General features: G+C 39.8%; 1 protein-coding gene across 1 annotated transcript in view; it reads right to left on the minus strand.

The window, feature by feature from the left end:
- Positions 1-4155: 4155 nt before the first annotated feature.
- LOC134349867 (uncharacterized) overlaps positions 4156-19327 on the minus strand; it is a 145763-nt gene continuing 130591 nt past the window's right edge. Inside the window, exons 11-12 of the mRNA XM_063054831.1 lie at positions 12806-12905; positions 4156-8197 (exon numbers count right to left, since the gene is read on the minus strand). Of these exons, the coding sequence (XP_062910901.1) occupies positions 8041-8197; positions 12806-12905 (257 nt within the window). The 3' untranslated portion in view covers positions 4156-8040. The remainder of the gene's footprint in view (positions 8198-12805; positions 12906-19327) is intronic.

A 19327-nucleotide genomic window follows, 5' to 3' on the forward strand; every position in this document is an offset into this window, starting at 1 on the left:
TAATAATCATAATCATAATCATAATAATAAACTGATGCTTTTACATCAGGTGCAGTGTGAAAACAACATTTTCAGATAGTCCTATTAACCTGTTTTATTGGATGGAAGAACATAAAAAATATTACATTCTGTACTGGGTAATTTTCTTCGATTCTGACATCTGTCATCTTCAAATTCTTTTTCCAACACTATCAATGCATTCTGAATAATGCAATAAAAGTTTGTAGAGTAGGGAGGTTGGCTGACTCACTGGAGCATCCCCCAGATGCTCACCCACTGAGAGATCTGTGACCTGACCCGGTTCATTACCTAGTACTAGAACTAGTATGGCATTCCCCCTAGTCGGCCTGTCCACATACTGTGACAGGAATCCGTCCTGGACACACTTAACAAACTCTGCCCCATCTAAACTCTTGGAACTAATCAGGTGCCAATCAATATTAGGGAAGTTAAAGTCACCCATGATAACAACCCTGTTATTTTTGCACCTTTCCAAAATCTGTCTCCCAATCTGCTCCTCTGTATCTCTGCTGCTACCAGGGGGCCTATAGAATACCCCCAATAGAGTAACTGCTCCCTTCCTGTTCCTGACTTCCACCCATACTTACTCAAAAGAGGATCCTGCTACATTACCCACCCTTTCTGTAGCTGTAATAGTATCCCTGACCAGTAATGCCACCCCTCCTCCCCTCCCCCCCTCCCCCCCATACCTTTTAAAGCACTGGAATCCAGGAATATTGAGAATCCATTCCTGCCCTGGTGCCAGCCAAGTCTCTGTAAGGGCCACTACATCATAATTCCATGTATGTATCCAAGCTTTCAGTTCATCACCTTTGTTCCTGATGCTTCTTGCATTGAAGTACACGCACTTTAGCCCTTCTACCTTACTACCTTTACACCCTTTATTCTGCTTCTCTTTCCTCAAAGCCTCTCAAAATCCCAAGAACTTTCTATAGGGACACAATTGAGTGCATCCCGACTGGCTGCATCACTGCCTGGTATGGGAACTGTACTTCCCTCAATCGCAGGGCTCTGCAGAGAGTGGTGCAGACAGCCCAGCACATCTGTAGATGTGAACTTCCCACTATTCAGGACATTTACAAAGACAGGTGTGAAAAAAGGCCTGAAGCTGCTAGCATCCGGGAAACAGTACCACAGCATAAAAGTTAGGACCAACAGGCTCCGGGACAGATTCTTCCACCAGGCCATCAGACTGATGAACTCATGCTGACACAGCTCTATTTCTATGTTATATTGACTATCCTGTTGTACAGAATATTTATTATAAATAACTATAAAATGCACATTGCACATTTAAACGGAGATGTAACATAAAGATTTTTGCTCCTCATGTATATGAAGGATGTAAGTAATAAAATCAATTCCATTCAATTCAATTCAATTCACTAACAATCTCTGAAGAGTTTTGCTAATGGCTGGGGTATCCTATCTTGCAAAGACACTGCCCAGAAGAAGGCAATGGCAAACCACTTCTGTCGAAAAATTTACCAAGAACAATCATGGTCATGAGACCATGAGTGTCTTCATCATCCAACACAGTACATAACGAGGATGATGATAATGAGTGGTCTGTCACAGAGATTAATTCTGGGGTCTTAATATTTTACAATCTTCATAATTAGCTTGGTTCAAGAGCCCAAAGCTGTGATTGTTCAGGATTACAGGAAAGTTAATTGTGAAGTGCATATAAGAAGCACGCAAAGGGATATTGAAAAGATAAGTGAGTGAGCCACAGCCTGTCATGTGGAGAAAAATGCAAAATTACCAATTTTGGCAAGAAAATGAAGATAATGAAGAAAATTTACACATAATGTAAATGTTCAGAGATTGCAGAGGTCTAGGATGCTGAGGGATGTGGATGTTCTAATGCATGATTCATAGCAAGCTAAAGTGCAGGAATAGCAGGTTATTAGAAAAATTATCCAAATATTATTGCTTATTGCTAGGGAAAAGTTACAGCTGATGAATGAAGTGCATGAGTTACTGTCGCTACTAATGCCTTATGTCCCTGGTTATGCAGAATTATTGTGAACACTCTTACAAATTAACCTGGAATTGAATTATTTAAGGATGCATACATCTGCCTTATACCTTCACCTGAAATCTCTCCTCTGGGTCACACTGTATTTTCTGGGCAGAGCTAGAGACTGTGTTAGTTTTGAGTTATGGTAAAGGACTCGCACTGAAATGAGAGATGGAATATTTTCTCTATGGAGAATGTTGTTGTAATACTGAATGATTCATCCCTGTGAACTGTTTATATGACCTATAGATTCACTTTCAAGGAGTCCTTACAACTCATGTTCTCAGTATTATTTTATTTACACAGTTTGCCTTCTTTTACACATCAGCTGTTTGTCAGTCTTTTTCAGTTTTCCCCTCCTCCTTCTCTTTCTCCTTCCCTTTCTCCTATTGTCCACCCTCCTCTCCTATCAGATTCTTTCTTCTTTAGCCCTTGACCTTTCCCACTGACCTGACTGCATCTATCACCTTCCTGCTGTTTTTTTCCCTTCTCCCCACCTTTATATTCAGGCATCTTTCCTCTTCTTTTCAGTACGGAAGAACATGGACTGCTTGCTCTTTTCCTTAGATGCTGCCTGACCTGCTGAGTTCCTCCAGCATTTTGTGTGTGTTGCTTTGGATTTCCAGTAGCTGCAGGCTTTCTCGTGTTTGTATAGTTCGTTTTGTGAATTCTATCGTGTTTTGTGTTTTATTCCCTGTAAACATAAATGCCTGCAAGGAAAGAATGTCAAAGCAGTATATGGTAACATAAAAGTTCTTTGATAATAAATTTACTTTGATCTTGAACCTTGAACTTTGAAAAGTAGCCTCCCCCTATGGACTCCAGACATTCTCTCTTTACCGTCTCACTGGGCAGAAGATACAAAAGCCTGAAAAGACAAACCAGCTGGCTCAAGGATAATTTCTGTCCCACCGTTCTGCTGAATGGACCACTTGTATGACCTCTTGACCTCACAAACTACCTCATCATGGCTTTTCACCATATTGCCTGCCTGGACTACACTTTCTGTACAACACTGTACTCTGCATTTTGTTATTGTTTTCCCTTTGTACTACCTTGCTGTGCTGGTGTGACAAAAAGATCTTTATGGATGGAATACAAAACAACATTTCTCACTGTACCTCAGTACATGTGACAATAATGAAACAATTTAATTTACTAATTCCTTGGTATTATCATATCAGAGGATCTGTCCTGGGACAAGCACATAAGTGTCATTACAAAGAAGGGATGACAGTGTCTCTATTTTTCTTAGATGTTTTCACAGATTCAGTATGTTATCCAAAACTTTGACAAACTACTACATATGCACAGTGAAGGATATTCTGTCTGGTTGCATCATGGCCTGAAATAGAAATGGAAGAAAGAGTGGAAAAACCTCGAAAAGGTAGTAGATATAGCTCACTTGCCTTCATTGAGCACATCTACAAGGAGAGCTGCCACAAGAAAGCACCATCCATCATCAAGGACCCCCACCATCCAGGCCATGCTGTCTTCTTTCTGCTGCATTTGGAAGTGAGTTTGGGGACCTTAGGTCCCACACCACTAGGTTCAGGAACAGGTATTACCCTTTGACCGTCAGGCTCCTGAACCAGTGTGGATAACTTCACTTGCCTTAACTATGAACTGATTCCACAACCTGTAGATTCACTTTCAAGGACTCTAAACTCATGTTCTCAGTACTACTGATTAATTTATTATCTGCATTTGCACACTTTATCCTCTTGTGCCATTGGTTGTTTGTCAGTCTTTGTGTGTAGTTTTTCGTTGATTCTATTGTATCTCTTCGTTCTGTTGTGAATACTTACAAGAAAATGAACCTCAAGGTGACATTTGGTGACATATACATAGTTTGATAATAAATTTACTTTGAACTTTGACTAATAAATTTAAGTAGAATATCAGGGCGGAAAGAATAAAAGTGTCAGTCCAGTTCATCTGCATACGAAAGTGGAGATAAATTGTCTGATTATTTAAAAAAAATGATTGGGTACCGAGATGAGACATTCAGAGTACTAGAGAGGAGAGTTTAAACATGATGAATTGCCTTTTTTGCTCTGTCATTCCTTTTGAACACTGCCCTGTGCAAATCACAACAAGGGACACATTGGTTGGATTAAAAGGAATAATTTTATTGGAAAGACTGAATTTAGAGCAAAACATTACTAATATAATCCAATGCAATTAAAAGGAAAGCAAGATTTTAACATTAGGATTACAGCAAATTTAGGTCAGAAGAGCAATACAGGGTACAATATACTCACTCAGTGTTATACAGGCTATCATATTGAAGTTGGCAATTGCAAGCAAATCTCAAAAGTAGAACATGAGCTTCATAAGAAAGGATCTATCACTTTCATGTTTGACTAATATTATATGTAGAAAGCAGTGTATAAGAAGTCTACAACACCACATGGTATAATTGTAATAAAACGAGTTTTAGCAAAAACATCAAGAAACTACAAAGAGATTCACAATGTCTCGAGATCTAATTCAGTCTTCTTTTTTCCCCTAAGAAATAAGACAGATACTAGTATATGGATATATTCATATTTGTTAATCACAGGACACATTCAGCATGCCTAAATATTAAAACAGCTATAGACTACTCACTGGTTGCCAAGGCTTCATTCTCAAAGCAATGGCTGATTAATCCAGTCCTAAGAGAAAATATGTTATAGGGTTATCGCTAGTGTTAAAATAAATGTTACATGATAGGACTCAAGTTTCTAAATATTTCAAGTCTCTGATCCTCTAATCTTTAGTCCCAATCATGGTTGCCACCTATCTAGGATTAAACTGGACAACCTATTTCTTTTCCCCTCTCCCAATTTTTTTAACCCTTTCTTTACTCCTGAAGGCACTGACTTGGATTGTTTGAGGGTTCCTGGGCATAAACAACCCTTCTGTACCCTGAAAAGCAACACAACTGGCCATCTGAAATTAAAAAAAAACAAAATGCTGGAAGTACTCAGCAGGTCAGGTGGCATTTGAGGGCAGAGGAACAGGGTCAGGGTGTCAGGTGGATAACCTTTCACCAGAACCTGGAACCTTCTCATGCCTGCTCTTCAAAGATGCTTTCTGGTAGTGTTGCTGGTTTGCACACCAAGTCTGGATGATTGTCCCTACACCAAGGCTTTTTCCAGCTTTGTTTATTGTTCATGCTGAGCTCACTGTCAGACAGTAGAATATGGCTTCCTCCAAGCTGATGTTCGTGAGCTAGGAGCCCAGTCTGTATCCCTCCCATATTTTACTTCCAGTCAGGAAGTGTGCAAAAGGGGACTCCTCAGTTGCTCATTCATTTTACAGCCCTGGACAACAATGAAATCTACTCCAAATGAATCAATTCAGGAATTTGTAAACTACGGACTGCATAATAAATTTGTTTTTATTTTCATCCCTGTCTCGGGCAGAATTAGATTTCACCTTTAATAAAACATACCTGAGAACTCAGGCTAGGATCCCACTACGCATTCAGTCTGATCCAATCCTCTTTGTCCGATTTGGCTCCTTCATAAGGTGGCAACCATTGCCCCATATATAACCCTTTTTTTGGTATTTTAATATACTTTTCTCCTTCCTTACCCTCCATTCTATTGTTCTGAAAGCTTTTGTCATTATGACTATGTTACAAGTCTATACAAAGACACTCAACCTGCATCATTGAGAACATCATCACTAATTCTATTTATTTATTTAGAGATAAATCACGGAACAGGTCCTTTCAGCCCAACGAGCCGCACGGCCCAGCAAACCACATATATAACCCTAGCCTAATCACAGGACAATTTACAATGACCAATTAGCCTACTAACTGGTATAATTTTGGACTGTGGGAAGAAATCGAAACACCCAAAGAAAACCCATACGGTCACGGGAGGAGTGTACAAACTCCTTACAGTCGGCGCCGGAATTGAACTCTGAACAGCAGAATGCTCCAAGCTATAGTAGCGTGACACTAACTACAGTACTACCGTGGCACCCTTATATCGTTGGATCTGCTGCCCTGGGCCACCAAGGGAGAGAAGTGGACAGTGATCCAAAGGAGTGAGATGAGCAGTGATTCTTCTCCCTAGCTAGATGCTCTCAGTGTCCATCTGCAAGTTCTGGGCCATTCCTGATGCAGCTAATGGTGGAAAAGCAGCATCAATTATTTTCTCACTTGCTTTTTTTCTCCCCTCTTCTCTGTTCTGCCACACCCCTCCTAAAACTAAATGTGGGGCATTAAACAGAGAATAATTTACAGAAAATGTAATGCAAGCGATAACCCACAGAGTGACGTACATGCACAAAGCGAAACTGAACTCTTAACATGTTCCTTAATCGATGTTAAGGCTGCGTGACATTTTAGACTGAACAAAATGGAGACTCAAGACAATAAGTATTTGACTGAATTTAAATTGTGGCTGCTCACATATGTATAACATACGTTTGAATCAGGGAATGTTTTTTTTTAATGTTTCTGTAGTGTCCCATCAAAATTGAGGATTAAATTTATATACATTATTTTTTCAGGTAGGCACAACTTCTCAGTGATGCAAGTCAGAGTGGATTTATTTCCACTGGTGTTAATTCATTAAAGATGGAGTTAGATAGTCTGTGCCAATTATCCTGGTAATGTGGCCTAATGCCAATGCAGTCTCATCTGGCAGCACTGGAAATTTCACTTTTAAATATCTCCAGACTGCTGTGAGGTAAACAACCCAGCCACTCTCCTCTTGACTTCAGCATTGTTAAGGACCCCACCCATCCATCCCACCTTGTACTATCAGGCATAAGGTACCGCAGTATAAGAACAAGGACAAGTAACAGCTTACTCCCCCAGGCTGTGAGACTTCTGAACACCCTGCTATCACCCAGTACACAGTACACATTAGTTATGTTTGTGCCACTAGCATTATACTGTTGTATATTTAACGATATGTCATATAAGCACTTTATGTCAACTTGTTTATCTACAGAATATTTTTATTATCTGTTAATATTATTGTGTGAATATTATTTTATGCACTTTATGCGATATATGTACTGAGTTTTACACCTTGGTCCCAAAGGAACATTGTTTCATTTAGCTGTATACATATGTATGGTTGAGTGACAATAAACTTGAACTTGAACTAGATAGAGCCAGCAAAGGAATTCTGTTTAGAGGCAACTGTAGGTCCTATCATTCACTACAGCTGAATTGAATTAAGTTTGGGAAGCTTAGGAAGGAAGCTCTGGGATAAATCTCCTATTGGAACTCAGTACCCCATTCCTAAAAGAAGCCCTTGTCTTGTCTTGTCTTGTCCATACTGGACCAACTGCCGCCACTGGGCTATAAACATGCAGGAGCAATGTGTGGTTAAGTGCCTTGCTCAAGGACACAACACACTGCCTCGGCTGAGGCTCGAACTCGCGACCTTCAGATCGCTAGTCCAATGCCTTAACCACTTGACCACGCGCCAACACAGCCCTTGATCAAGTTAGTGCTTGAGGCTACTAACAAATTTAACTTTCCCCAGTGTGTTTGAAAAGAAAATCACTGACAAGTTCCTTGTGGCAATGATGTCCAGAATAATATCTCAAAATCTGGAGTTGGTTGCCTTTAATTCTGAGCTGGCAAGGGATAATACCACATAAACCTAATGCATAGTATCTTCAGGCAATTGAGGCCTCCTTAAACAATTGTGCATGGCATAAATTGCCACATTTCTGTTCTAATACTTGTTAAATTGGAGGATTGCAAAGAATTTTGAACACTATCAATGAAAATCAAAGTTTAAAAAATCCATTCCCTTTCAAACTAATACTTAGTGCAGCAAAGGGCTTCTTTGGCCCAATTAATTTTTTTTTGAAGTGACATTTAGTATTTTTTTAAAAAAAAGACGTGCTTCTGTCATGCAGCTCCATTTTATGTTTTTCACAATTATTGAAATGTTTAGTTTGACCCCCTCTTCTATTTACCACTTTTTTTCTTCTTCCCAAAAGTTATGAAGGACTTCTTCCCTTCACGCTCAGTTGTTGACTTGCCGGAGAGGGTGGTGGTGGTCCCGGGAATATAGACATTGTGTAGATAATCGGAGGCTTGATGGTGAGCAGGAAATTTCACAGCGAGCCTCGGTGTCCAACTCTGGTCTCCGGCTGCCCGGACAGGTGATGCCTCTACGATCTCTAAAATGGGATGTTAATTACAAAGTTAGTTATTTTTCCTGGTGTGGTCAGTGTCGAGCAGCCCGAGGTTCTGTTTATTGCAGCCATTTAGTTTGTTACTGTCTCCCTATTCACGATTCTTTTGCCAAGCCTGTAGTTAGAATGCCATTACATTTGGAAGCATAACACATACTTTGATTTATATGGCACCCCTTCCTATGTAGATCAGGTTTTGTAGGAATATCTGTTGTTTTAATCTATATTTTCAGTTAACCAATCTTCTTCCAGCTGATAAATTACAGCCATCAATATCCACTGTAATGTGGTTAGAAAGAGACCAGTTATCATAATGTTACATAATGATGTAGATCACAAAGAAGGTTCACCATCTCTGTCCCTTTTCATCCAATGTGATAAGGGGCGAGAATTTAACTCCCCTGATAAAAATATGCCAAACAAAGGCTTGCATGTATACAGACCCAAAGAGACCTTGGGAGTGGAGTCACGTGTAACATAGGTAGGTGTGTGTGTTGCTATAGATAAGTAATTTCCAGTTTTATACATGGTAGGATCACACAATCAAGAAAGAAGTGATTGTAGATAACACCTTCTCAATGGAGTTAAATTTTCGCCACACAACACGTGATAAGCTGTTCTTCAAAAGGGTTATACATTAACCTGGAGGACGCTTGGCATCATGATTTAAATCACCAAACTTACGGAAGGTTCTAAACACTATAAGTTAATAGCCTGTTAGTAATGATTCCCATTTGTCAAATCTGGGATAATTGGAATGACGAAATTTCCCATGAAGAGTTAGTGAAGCACAACATGCAACCATATTCGAAATGCAGAACTTCAAACATCATAACTTCAAGAAGATGCACAAGTTCAAAGATGCACTGTGAAGTATTGGTCATTGTTCCACTTACAGCAGCACTGAAGCATTGTCTTCACCAGCTGTGAACAGCACCATACCACCAAATATTCTGCACAGATTTGCCAAAGCTTTCAATAAAAATGAGTTATTATCAACTTTAATCATAAAGATAATTTCCCAAAGTGTAATAATAGGTTGCTTTTTTCACAACTGTAAATAAAATGTGGGTTTGCTATGCAGGAAATAGAGTCAATTCCAATCTGCTATTAAAAGCTATCTTGATCTTCCAATTAACATGTTATAAGGGCCACCAACAATAATCATAATGCATATGACATAAAAGCAGAATTAGGTCATTTGGCCCATCGAATCTGCTCCACCATTCCATCATGGCTGATTTATTATCCCTCTCTAATCCACACTCCAGTCTTCTCCCCATAACCTTTGGCGCCCTTACTAGTCAACGAACTATCAACCTCCACTATGTAGACACTCAATAACTTGGCCTCCACAGCCATCTGTGGCAATGAACTCCACAGATTTACCATCCCCTGGCTAAAGAAATGCTCCTCAGCTCTGCTCTGCAGAGACATCCTTCCATTCTCAGGCTGAGCCCTCTGGTCCTAGACTCCCCCACTACAGGAAACATTCTCTCCAGATCCACTCTATCTATATTCGATAGGTTTCAATATTCAGTAGGTTTAAATAAGATTCCCCTGCTTCTTTCAGTGAGGTCTCCCTCATTCAATGAGATAATCTCTTAATTTTTATGTACTCAGAAGCAAGCGGAATTTACCCTTGGTGAAGTTGAACTAATGGAGGGAAAACCTGGTGCATAACAGCTCTTCATTCCTCCCAGTAGACCTCTGGAAAATATCCATTAACCTAACCACTATGCTATCACACTGAATTTGCAAGTGAGCAAGATAAAAGCAGAAAAAATGGTCTTAATCTTGGATTTTGGCAGTTATTAGCCAAAATTCACTGACAAACCTATATGCATTTGAATGCTTTTTAAAATTTTCCATATATGTGTCATATAGTGTCTCCAGCAGGACTGGAATTTTAAAAAGCCGAGATGTGGAGAGAATGTTTCCAGTCGTGGGGTAGTGTAAGACCAGAGGACACAGCCTCAGAGTAGAAGGATGGTTCTTTAGAACGGAGATGAGGAGGAAATTCTTTAGCCAGAGAGTGGTGAATCTGTGCAATTCATTGTCACAGATGGCTGTGGAAGATAAGCTATTGGGCAAATTTAAAGCAGAGGTTGCTAGGTTCTTGATTAGTAAGGGCATCAAAAGTTACAGGAAGAAGGCAGGAGAAGGGGCTAAGAAACATAATAAATTAGCCATGATAGAGTGGGGAGCAGTCTCAATGGGCCGAGTGGGCTAATTCTGCTCCTATGTTTTATGATCTAATGGACTATGGGGAGGTCAGTGGATCTGGTTTGGGAGGGGGATGGTGGTGTTAAACTGATCTGTTCAGTATCCTAACACACATGAATTAATAAAAAATGATGTTTCATTATCTCATTATTTCTGCCAGAGAACTAGGGATTGGTTTGCTAATCTGCTCAAATCAATGATGAATTTTTTTCTTGGTTTGTCAAATCAGTTAAAGAAACTGTAAATTATTTTGCTGTTAAATATTAAACCCCATGAAAGCTTTGACTCAGCAGAACTATGGGGTAAGTTGTGCATTACTGTTAGATTGTTATTCAAAGCATAGTACAATTCATTTAACAAAACACCCTCCTGCCAGACATTCAATACATGCATAATTAAAGTAATACACAAGGAGCTTCTTGGTAGCTCCTCTTGACCAGATTCGACACTTAAATCTTAATCTGTTGCATGGTCTTCAGCAGTATAGACAACAGAAGTCTCAACCACAATGTATTTGACATACAAGATAGGGAAGCTTCAAGTTTTGATCCCTTTTCAAAGCTGAGCTGCCTGTCAACCAAGATAGCAAGAGAGATGCCCTTAATCTGAAGGAGGGAGACTGGAGGGTTGGAAAAAGTGGGTGAGTGGAGGGTGGAGGTGGGGCGTGCAGAAAATCTTTTTGTCTCTTTTAATTACCCTTGTGATGACAACTATGGGAAAATGTACAGGTATTTGTATTGATGTGACCAAGGTATGACTGAGCTCCATAAAGATATAAGACCATGCATGAAGATTGACGGAAGTGTCAATACTTGACAAGATATATAAATACTAGCAAAGTGAGATACAGTTTGAATCAAGCTTTAAAAAAACGTTTGTTTATTTAGGGATATAGCACGGAACAGGCCTTTCTGGCCTAACGAGCTGCACCATCCAGCAACCCACCTATTTAACCCCAGCCTAATCACAGGACAATTTACAATGACCAATTAACCTATTAACCCGTATGTCTTTAGAAAGTGGGAGGAGACCATCCAGAGGAATCCCATGCAGTCTCGGGGAGAATGTACAAGCTCCTTACGGATGGTGTTGGAATTGAACACGGAACTCCAGTGCCCTGAGCTGTAATAGGGTTGTTCTAACTGCTATGCTACTGTGGCATCCGACATTAATAGGACAGTGGGCAGAGACTAAACTTTTGTGGAACATATACAATATATCACAAATGGGCCTCTGAGAGGAATTGGTTCCTCATGCATGGAACAAGCTGAAGACATGACACCTTTTACAGAAGAATATAAGCAGAGTGGGACACATTGTCTTGGGCCAGAGGGCACAGCCCCAGAATACAGGGATATGCCTTTACAACTGAGGTGAGGAGGAATGCCTTTACCAGAGGGTGGTGAATCTGTGGAATTTATTAACACAGATGGCTGTTGAGGCCAAATTGTTGGGTGTATTTATAGTGGAGGTTTATAGGTTCTTGATTAGTAAGGGCATCAAAGGTCATGGATGAAGGCAGGAGAATGGGTTTGAGAAAGACAATAAATCAGCAATGATGGAACAGCAGAGCAAACTCAATGGGCCATACGGCCTAATTCTGCTCCTATGTCTTTTGTTTTTGTGGTCTTAATTCAGATGTAAAAACCTATCAATCTCAATGCAGAATATACACATGGAGTGGATATGGATGGTGATTGTTGACATGTTTCGACCTATCAAGATTTTTTAGTCTGTAGTGATCACACAAGCTCATTTCCCACAGGGATGGAAACTCGTTTTGGTACTCTTGCCTAGAACCTCTAGTCAGTATTAAGAGCATCTCTGATGCTACTTTAAGTTATAAAGGTTGGATCTAGAGTCATTCTGCCCTCAGATATTCAACCATAGAATGGATAATACATCGTCCAACTGAAACACAGTGAATTAGTTCTCTCCTGGAGTAAGGCATAGCCTAGATCTTCTCAGCAATGAATTCCAAGGGTAGTGAATAACTTCAAAAGGTTTTATTGGTTAACATTTAATACAGATACATATTGGAGGAATGATTGTCATAATTTCTGCAATTGGTGGCACCTTCCCCAACTACTCGAGAATAAAAATGGTGAATGCAATTATGTCCCCACATGATTTCTTTGGCTTTAAAATCACATTGATGTATGAACATTTAATAATTACACCATTTCAATACAAGTCTCAACCTTGTTATTTCAAAGGGATTAATGCTTCATAGGGCAGCATGGGTAAGTTAAGCGATAACACGCTGAAATACAGGCTGAATTATTTTAAAGCATTGAGCGTTAGGTTAGTTCTTTTGCTCCAGGCACATATGGAAGCACTTATCAGGAATTCAAGTGTAGTGGTTACCGTGTCTGGTTTACAGCCCAAGGACCATGGAGGCTGCCAACAGGGAAAGCAGTGAACTCCACGCTTGAATTACTGATACGTGCTCCGGAGATACGAGACTCTGTAAGAAAGATCATAGAAGATATATAAAGTTAAGGTTTCCCATCTGAAGCAACTGCACATTGAGGAATATATTCAATTCACTCAATGATTCAGACTTACATGACACCACGTAAAACATGACAACAGCAGCAACGATAAAAGTAAATATGTCCACGTATCTTAACACTAAAACAAACGTATAAGGACATTTCATGGAAGATAGGGGGCTAAATAATCAGCCATGTTTAGAGAGATTAATCTTTAGGATATTTCGTTGAAAATTTGTGACATGTAAAGAGGCCATTCAGCCTATTAAAATTGTTCAGAAGAACCATTCTAAAATTTAATATCTCAACATCCTAACATGAAGTAAGTACATTAGGAATATTTAAAATACTTTAGAACAGGCACATAGATGAAAGTAAAATGGAGGGCTATGGGTGAGGAAAGGGTTAGATTGATCATGATGCAGTCTGGTCCCATCATGGTAAACAAAATACAGTGTTGGGAAGTTTATGGTCAAGCACTTTGGTAGAAGAAATAAAAGCAGAGACTATATTCTAAATGGAGGCAAAATTTAAAAAACTGAGTTGCAAAGGGACTTGGGAATCCTTGTGCAGGTTGAGTCAGTGGTGAGGAATGCAGATGTAATGTTAGCAATCATTTCAACAAGACTTAGGGGCAAATGATCATAATATGATTGAATTCATCCTGAAATTTGAGAAGGAGAAGCTACAGTCAGATGTATCAGTATTATAGTGGAGAAAGGGAATTACAGAGGCATGAGAAAAGAGTTGGCCAGAATTGATTGGAAACGAAAACTGGCAGAGCTGCCGGCAGAGCAGCAGTAGCTGGAATTTCTGGCAGCAAGTCAGAAGGCACAGGATATATACATCCCACAGAGGAAGAGTATTTTAAAGGAAAGAAGACACAACCATGGCTAACAAGAGAAGTCAAAGCCAACATAAAAGCCAAAGAGAGAGCATACAACTGAGCAAAGATTAGTGGGAAGTTCGAGGATTGAGAAGCTTTTAAAAACCAATAGAAGGCAACGAAAAAAAGTCCTTAAAAAGTTAAAGATGGAATACAAAAGTTAACTAGCTAATAACATTAAAGAGGATACCAAAAGTTTCTTCAGATACATAAAATGTACAAGCGAGGTGAGAGTAGATATTGGATAGCTGGAAAACAATGCTGAAGAGGTAGTAATAGGGGACAATGAAATAGCAGACATACTTAGTAAGTATTTTGCATCGGTTTTCACTGTGGAAGAACTAGCAGTATGGTGGAAGTTCCAAGTAACAGTGGGAATAAATGTTTGAAATTAACATAACTAGAGAGAAGTTTCTTGGGAAACTGAATGGTCTGAAGGCAGTAAGTTACCTGGACCTGATGGTGCACATCCCAGGTTTCTGAAAGAGGTGGGTGAAGAGATCATGGAGGCACTATTAATGATCCTTCAAGAATCACTAGATTCTGAGATGGTTCCAGAAGAATGGAAAATTGCAAATGTCATTCCGCTCTTCAAGAAGGGAGAGAGGCAAAAGAAAGGAACCTTTTGGCCAATTAGACCGACCTCATTGGTTGGGAAGGTGTTGGAGTCGATTATTAAGGATGAGGTCTCAGGGTACTTGGAGGCAAATGATAAAATGGGCTGCAGTCAGCATGGTTTTCTCGAGGGAAAATCTTGCCTGACAAATCTGTTGGAATTCTTGGAAAAGGTAACAAGCAGGATAGACTAAGGAGAATCAGTTGATGTGTACTTGGATTTTCAGAAGGGCTTTGATAAGATGCCACACATAAGGCTGCTTAAAAGCTATGAGCCCGTGGTATAACAGGAAAGATTCTAACATGGATAAGGTAGTGGATGATTGGCAGGAGGCAAAGAGTAGGAATAAAGGGAGCCTTTTCTGACTGGCTGCTGGTGACTAGTGGTGTTCCACAGGGGTCTGTGTTGGGACCCGTTCTTTTTAAATTTTATGTCAAAGACCGGGATGATGATGGCTTGTTGCAAAGTTAGCAGACAATATGAAGGGGAGGGGTGTGAACGATAGTTTTGAGGAAGTAGAGAGGCTACAGATGGATTTAGGTTAGGAGAATGGGCAAAGAGCTGGCAGATGGAATATAGTGACAGGAAGTGTATGTCATGCACTTTGGTAGAAGAAATGCAAGGGTTGACTATTTTCTAAATGGAGCGAAAATACAAAAAGCTGAGATGCAAAGGGACTTGGGAGCCCTTGTACAGGATTCCCTAAAGGTTAATTTGCAGGTTAAGTCTGTGGTGAAGAAGGCAAATGCAATGTTAGCATTCATTTCAAAAGGACTAGAATATAAAAGCAAGAATGTAATGTTGAAACTTTACAAAGCACTGGTGAGGCGTCACTTGTGAGCATGTCTGGACCCCTTATCTCAGAAAGGGTGTGCTGAAACTAAAGAGGGTTCGAAGGAGGTTGATGAAAATGATTCCAGGATTGAATGGCTTGTCATTTGAAGAGCGTCTGGTAGCTCTGGGCTTGTATTCACTAGAATTCAGAAAAATGAAGGGTGACTCGTGGATATCTACCGAATGGTGGAAGGTCTTGATAGAGTGGATGTGCAGATGATGTCTCCTATGATGGGAGAGTCTAAGACCAGAGGACAGCCCAAGAATAGAGGGGTATCCTTTTAGAATGCAGATGAGGAAGAATTTCTTCAGCCAGAGGGTGGCAAATCTGTGGAATCCTTTGCCACATGCAGCTCTGGAGGCCAAATCTTTAAGTATATTTAAGTCAGAGGTTGATAGATTCTTGATTGGTCAGGGCATGAAGTGATACAGGGAGAAGACAGAAGATTGGGGCTGAGAGAAAAATTGGATCAGCCATGATGAAATGGCGGAGCAGACTCGATGGGCCAAATGGCCTAATTCTGCTCCTATATCTTATGGTCTCATGGTTATAAGATCAGCACAACATCATGTGCCAAAGGGCCTGTTCGATCTTCTATGTTTTATATCCTATTTAGAAGTTTGAATTTTGATAGTATTCTTAAAGGTGAACTGAGAGCAAGGGGACTTGTTGTAAGCATTCTACAGAGGACGGCCAAGGTCTCTAAAGGCTCTGGCACCAAGAATGAGCAAATATTAGTACAGAAAAATGAGGATAGATGTATACAGCCAAAGAATGAGGGAATAGAGGTAAAATATTTGGGATGACAAGGGAGGTATTTATAGGTAGGATCAAGATTGACAATGATTTCCTATTATGCATATAATCGAGATAATCCTAAAGTACTTCACTGGTTGGATTAAATACAGTGGATAAAGAACTGATTAGATTGCAGGACTGAAATCTTGATCATTGAAATGGATTTCTTTGAAAGAGGTGAAATGAAGTTTAGAGAAGGATTTCAGATAACAGGGTTAGTCTAGAAGTGGGATAGATGGAAACTGACAAAACAAAAAAGACCAGGATCAACAGAATGAAAAGTTCTTTGGTGGGGAGGCAAGGACGATGGGAGGATATGGAGAGAGGTATACAAGTCTGAAGAGAAAGGGGGCTGAGACACAAAGTGCTGGAGGAACTCAGCAAGTCAGACGGAATTTATGGCTAGTAAAACACAGTCGACATTTCAGAATGAGAGATGCTACCTGAACTGCTGAGTTCCTCCAACATTTTATGAGTGTTGCTCTGGATTTCCACCATCTGCAGAACTTCTTGTGTCAGTGATGATGATGTTGTACGTGAGCAATGACAAATTATTTTCATGTAGTACACTTAACCAGGTAATGATTACAATATTTTTCTGCAAAAGGATGCAAGTGTCAAATTATTGGACTCTTTGAGATTTACAGAAAGTGAAGGAAATCTGGAATGCGAGAGTTGGAGTAATTCAGTGTCAAATCTGGATTGAGAGGGTTGGATTAATTTGGTGGTAATGAAACCATGTCAGATGGTTTCACTGGCAAAGGCAGGGTTCAAAAGGAAAGAAACAATGTCGTGAAAAGGTATTCTTTGCAATGGAACCTGAAGCTGAATCTCAAGGTGAACCACAACTCTGAACTAATTCCACAACTACAAACATTGTTTTTTATTTTGCACATTGGCTGCGTGTTAGTCATTGTTTATGTATTGTTTTTAATAGATTCTATTGTATTTTTTTAATTTTCCTGTAATTGCCTGCAAGCAAATGTATCTCAAGATAGTATATAGTAATATATATGTACACTAATAATAAATTTAATTTGACCTAGATGCCAGGCGTGTAAATTGGACTTTGAGGCGGTGTGAGGCAAGGGAAGGGTTGGAAGAAAGATATTTCAGTTACTGGGTGATTAGCTGTATGTATTGGGATTAAAATACCCAATCATAAAAATGAGAAAGTCTGCAAATGCTGGAAATCTAGAGCAACACATACAAAATCATGGAGGAATTGAAATGAAATAAACAGTTGGATCTCCATCTCCTCCCTTCACCTTTTTATTCTAGCACCTTCCCCCTTCCTTCTCATTTCTGAAGAAGAGTCTTGGCTGGAAAAGTCAAATCTTTACTCGTTTCCATAGATGCTGTGCAACCTTCCAGCTTTTTGCGTGTGTTGCTTAGTACAACCAATGTTTCCTGTAGCAGAGGATGTTGTCTTTTGACTGAAGTCTAGCACCAGAGTGCTAGACTCAGACTTAGAGGGACATATATTTAGAACAAAGATAAGGAGGACTTTCTTTAGTTAGTGGGTGGTGAATCTGTGGAATTTATTGCCACAGACGGCTGTGGAGGCCAAGTCATTGGGTATATTTAAAGTGGAAGTTGATAGATTCTTGATTAGTCAGGGCATCAAAGGTTATGAGGGAAAACAGGAGAATGAGAGGGATAATAAATCAGCCATGATCGAATGGCAGAGCAAACTCAATGGGCCAAATAGTCAAATTCTGCTCCTATGTCTAATGATCAATACTGAGCTGGAAGATTTTGATGAACCACTTCCGTGATTATTTTTCATGTGCAAAATCCAAAATGACAGACATGATACACTTACTTCAGATGCGATTGTTTATGACACATATATAAACGATGAGATGAGATAATTTTCAAATCTATTGTACCATTTTCCTCCTTCTCTCCAGTGTAGTGACATTAACAGTGCCTCAGTAAGGATATACTCTGGTATCCTTAATAGAATACAAACTACAGAGGTGCTTATTTTCTGTTCTTTCATGAACATTTAAAGCCTAAATTGATAAAGAATTTTATGGAATTTTATGTGAATGTATCAAATATTAGTTGATCAAAACCAGTCAGATACTTTTCCTCTTCTATTGTACTTCATCAGAGATTATTTTTTATTTAGAGATACAGCGCAGTGCAGGCCCTTTCAGCCCAATGAGCCATAACACTCAGTAACCCACCTACTGAACCATAGCCTAATCATAGGAAACTTTACAATGACCAATCAACCTACTAACTGGTAAGTCTTTGGGCTGTGGGAGGAAGCCAAAGAACTCAGAGGAAACCCACGCGGTCATGGGGAGAACGTACAAACTTCTCACAGCCGGCGCTGGAATTGAACTCTGGACTCTGGTGCCCCAAGTTGTAATAGCATCGTGCTAACAGCTACACTACTGTGACACCCCTGATGCCAGAGAAAATCTTCACTAATGCATTTGTGATGTTGCTACACAGAGCAAATGGAGGCAAATTAGAAATGAAAGAATCTGATGGCACGAATACTTGTATATAATCAAAAAATGGAAATCAAATGCTTAAAAAAAATTATAAGGTGATGACAAAGTCAAAGCAAAACATTGTTCCAAAAACATGAAACGTTCTTAGCAAGGAGATACAGGAATGCTGAAGTCATTTGGGATAGATGGGCTGCCACTGTAAAGTACTTTCACATGATGAATAATGGTACACTGAAACATTTCAGAGGAATTGGTTGAGTAAATTTTGCAACATCTTGGTGCTGGAAAGTTACCAAATGAAGCAAATCCATCAAAGTGATTGAGATAAAAAACCATTAATCACGTTGTCCATGACAAGCCGCTGAAACAAGCAGGTTGCTGATGCATACTAATGGTATCTGCGTCTCGGTGAAGAGCGGTCTTGTGAAGACACATGCATTAAGGGGTGGGAAAGTCAGCTCAGGGAAGAGGAGGTAGAGAAGGTAACTTGAACACAGCCAATGGTCTAAGTTTAACATCATGGGGAAAGTGCCAACCGATTTCATGCATCGCGGCAAACCATTCCTTTACCCATTCGTACTTGTCTGATCAGGTGATAGACTGCCACATGATACCACTTATGAGCCTAGACATTTCCCCGAATGAGAATATCTGCACATCCTAGTTTGGGTTAGAAGGTAAGTACATGTCAAATATGCACTGATTATTCAGAGCAGAAGGTCGCTGCCGAAATAGTTGGCTTGAACCAGAACAACAGGTGATGTTCTACATTTCGCCACAACGTACCT

This window comes from Mobula hypostoma, chromosome 7, assembly GCF_963921235.1.
Source record: "Mobula hypostoma chromosome 7, sMobHyp1.1, whole genome shotgun sequence".
NCBI classification, from domain to species: Eukaryota; Metazoa; Chordata; class Chondrichthyes; order Myliobatiformes; family Myliobatidae; genus Mobula; species Mobula hypostoma.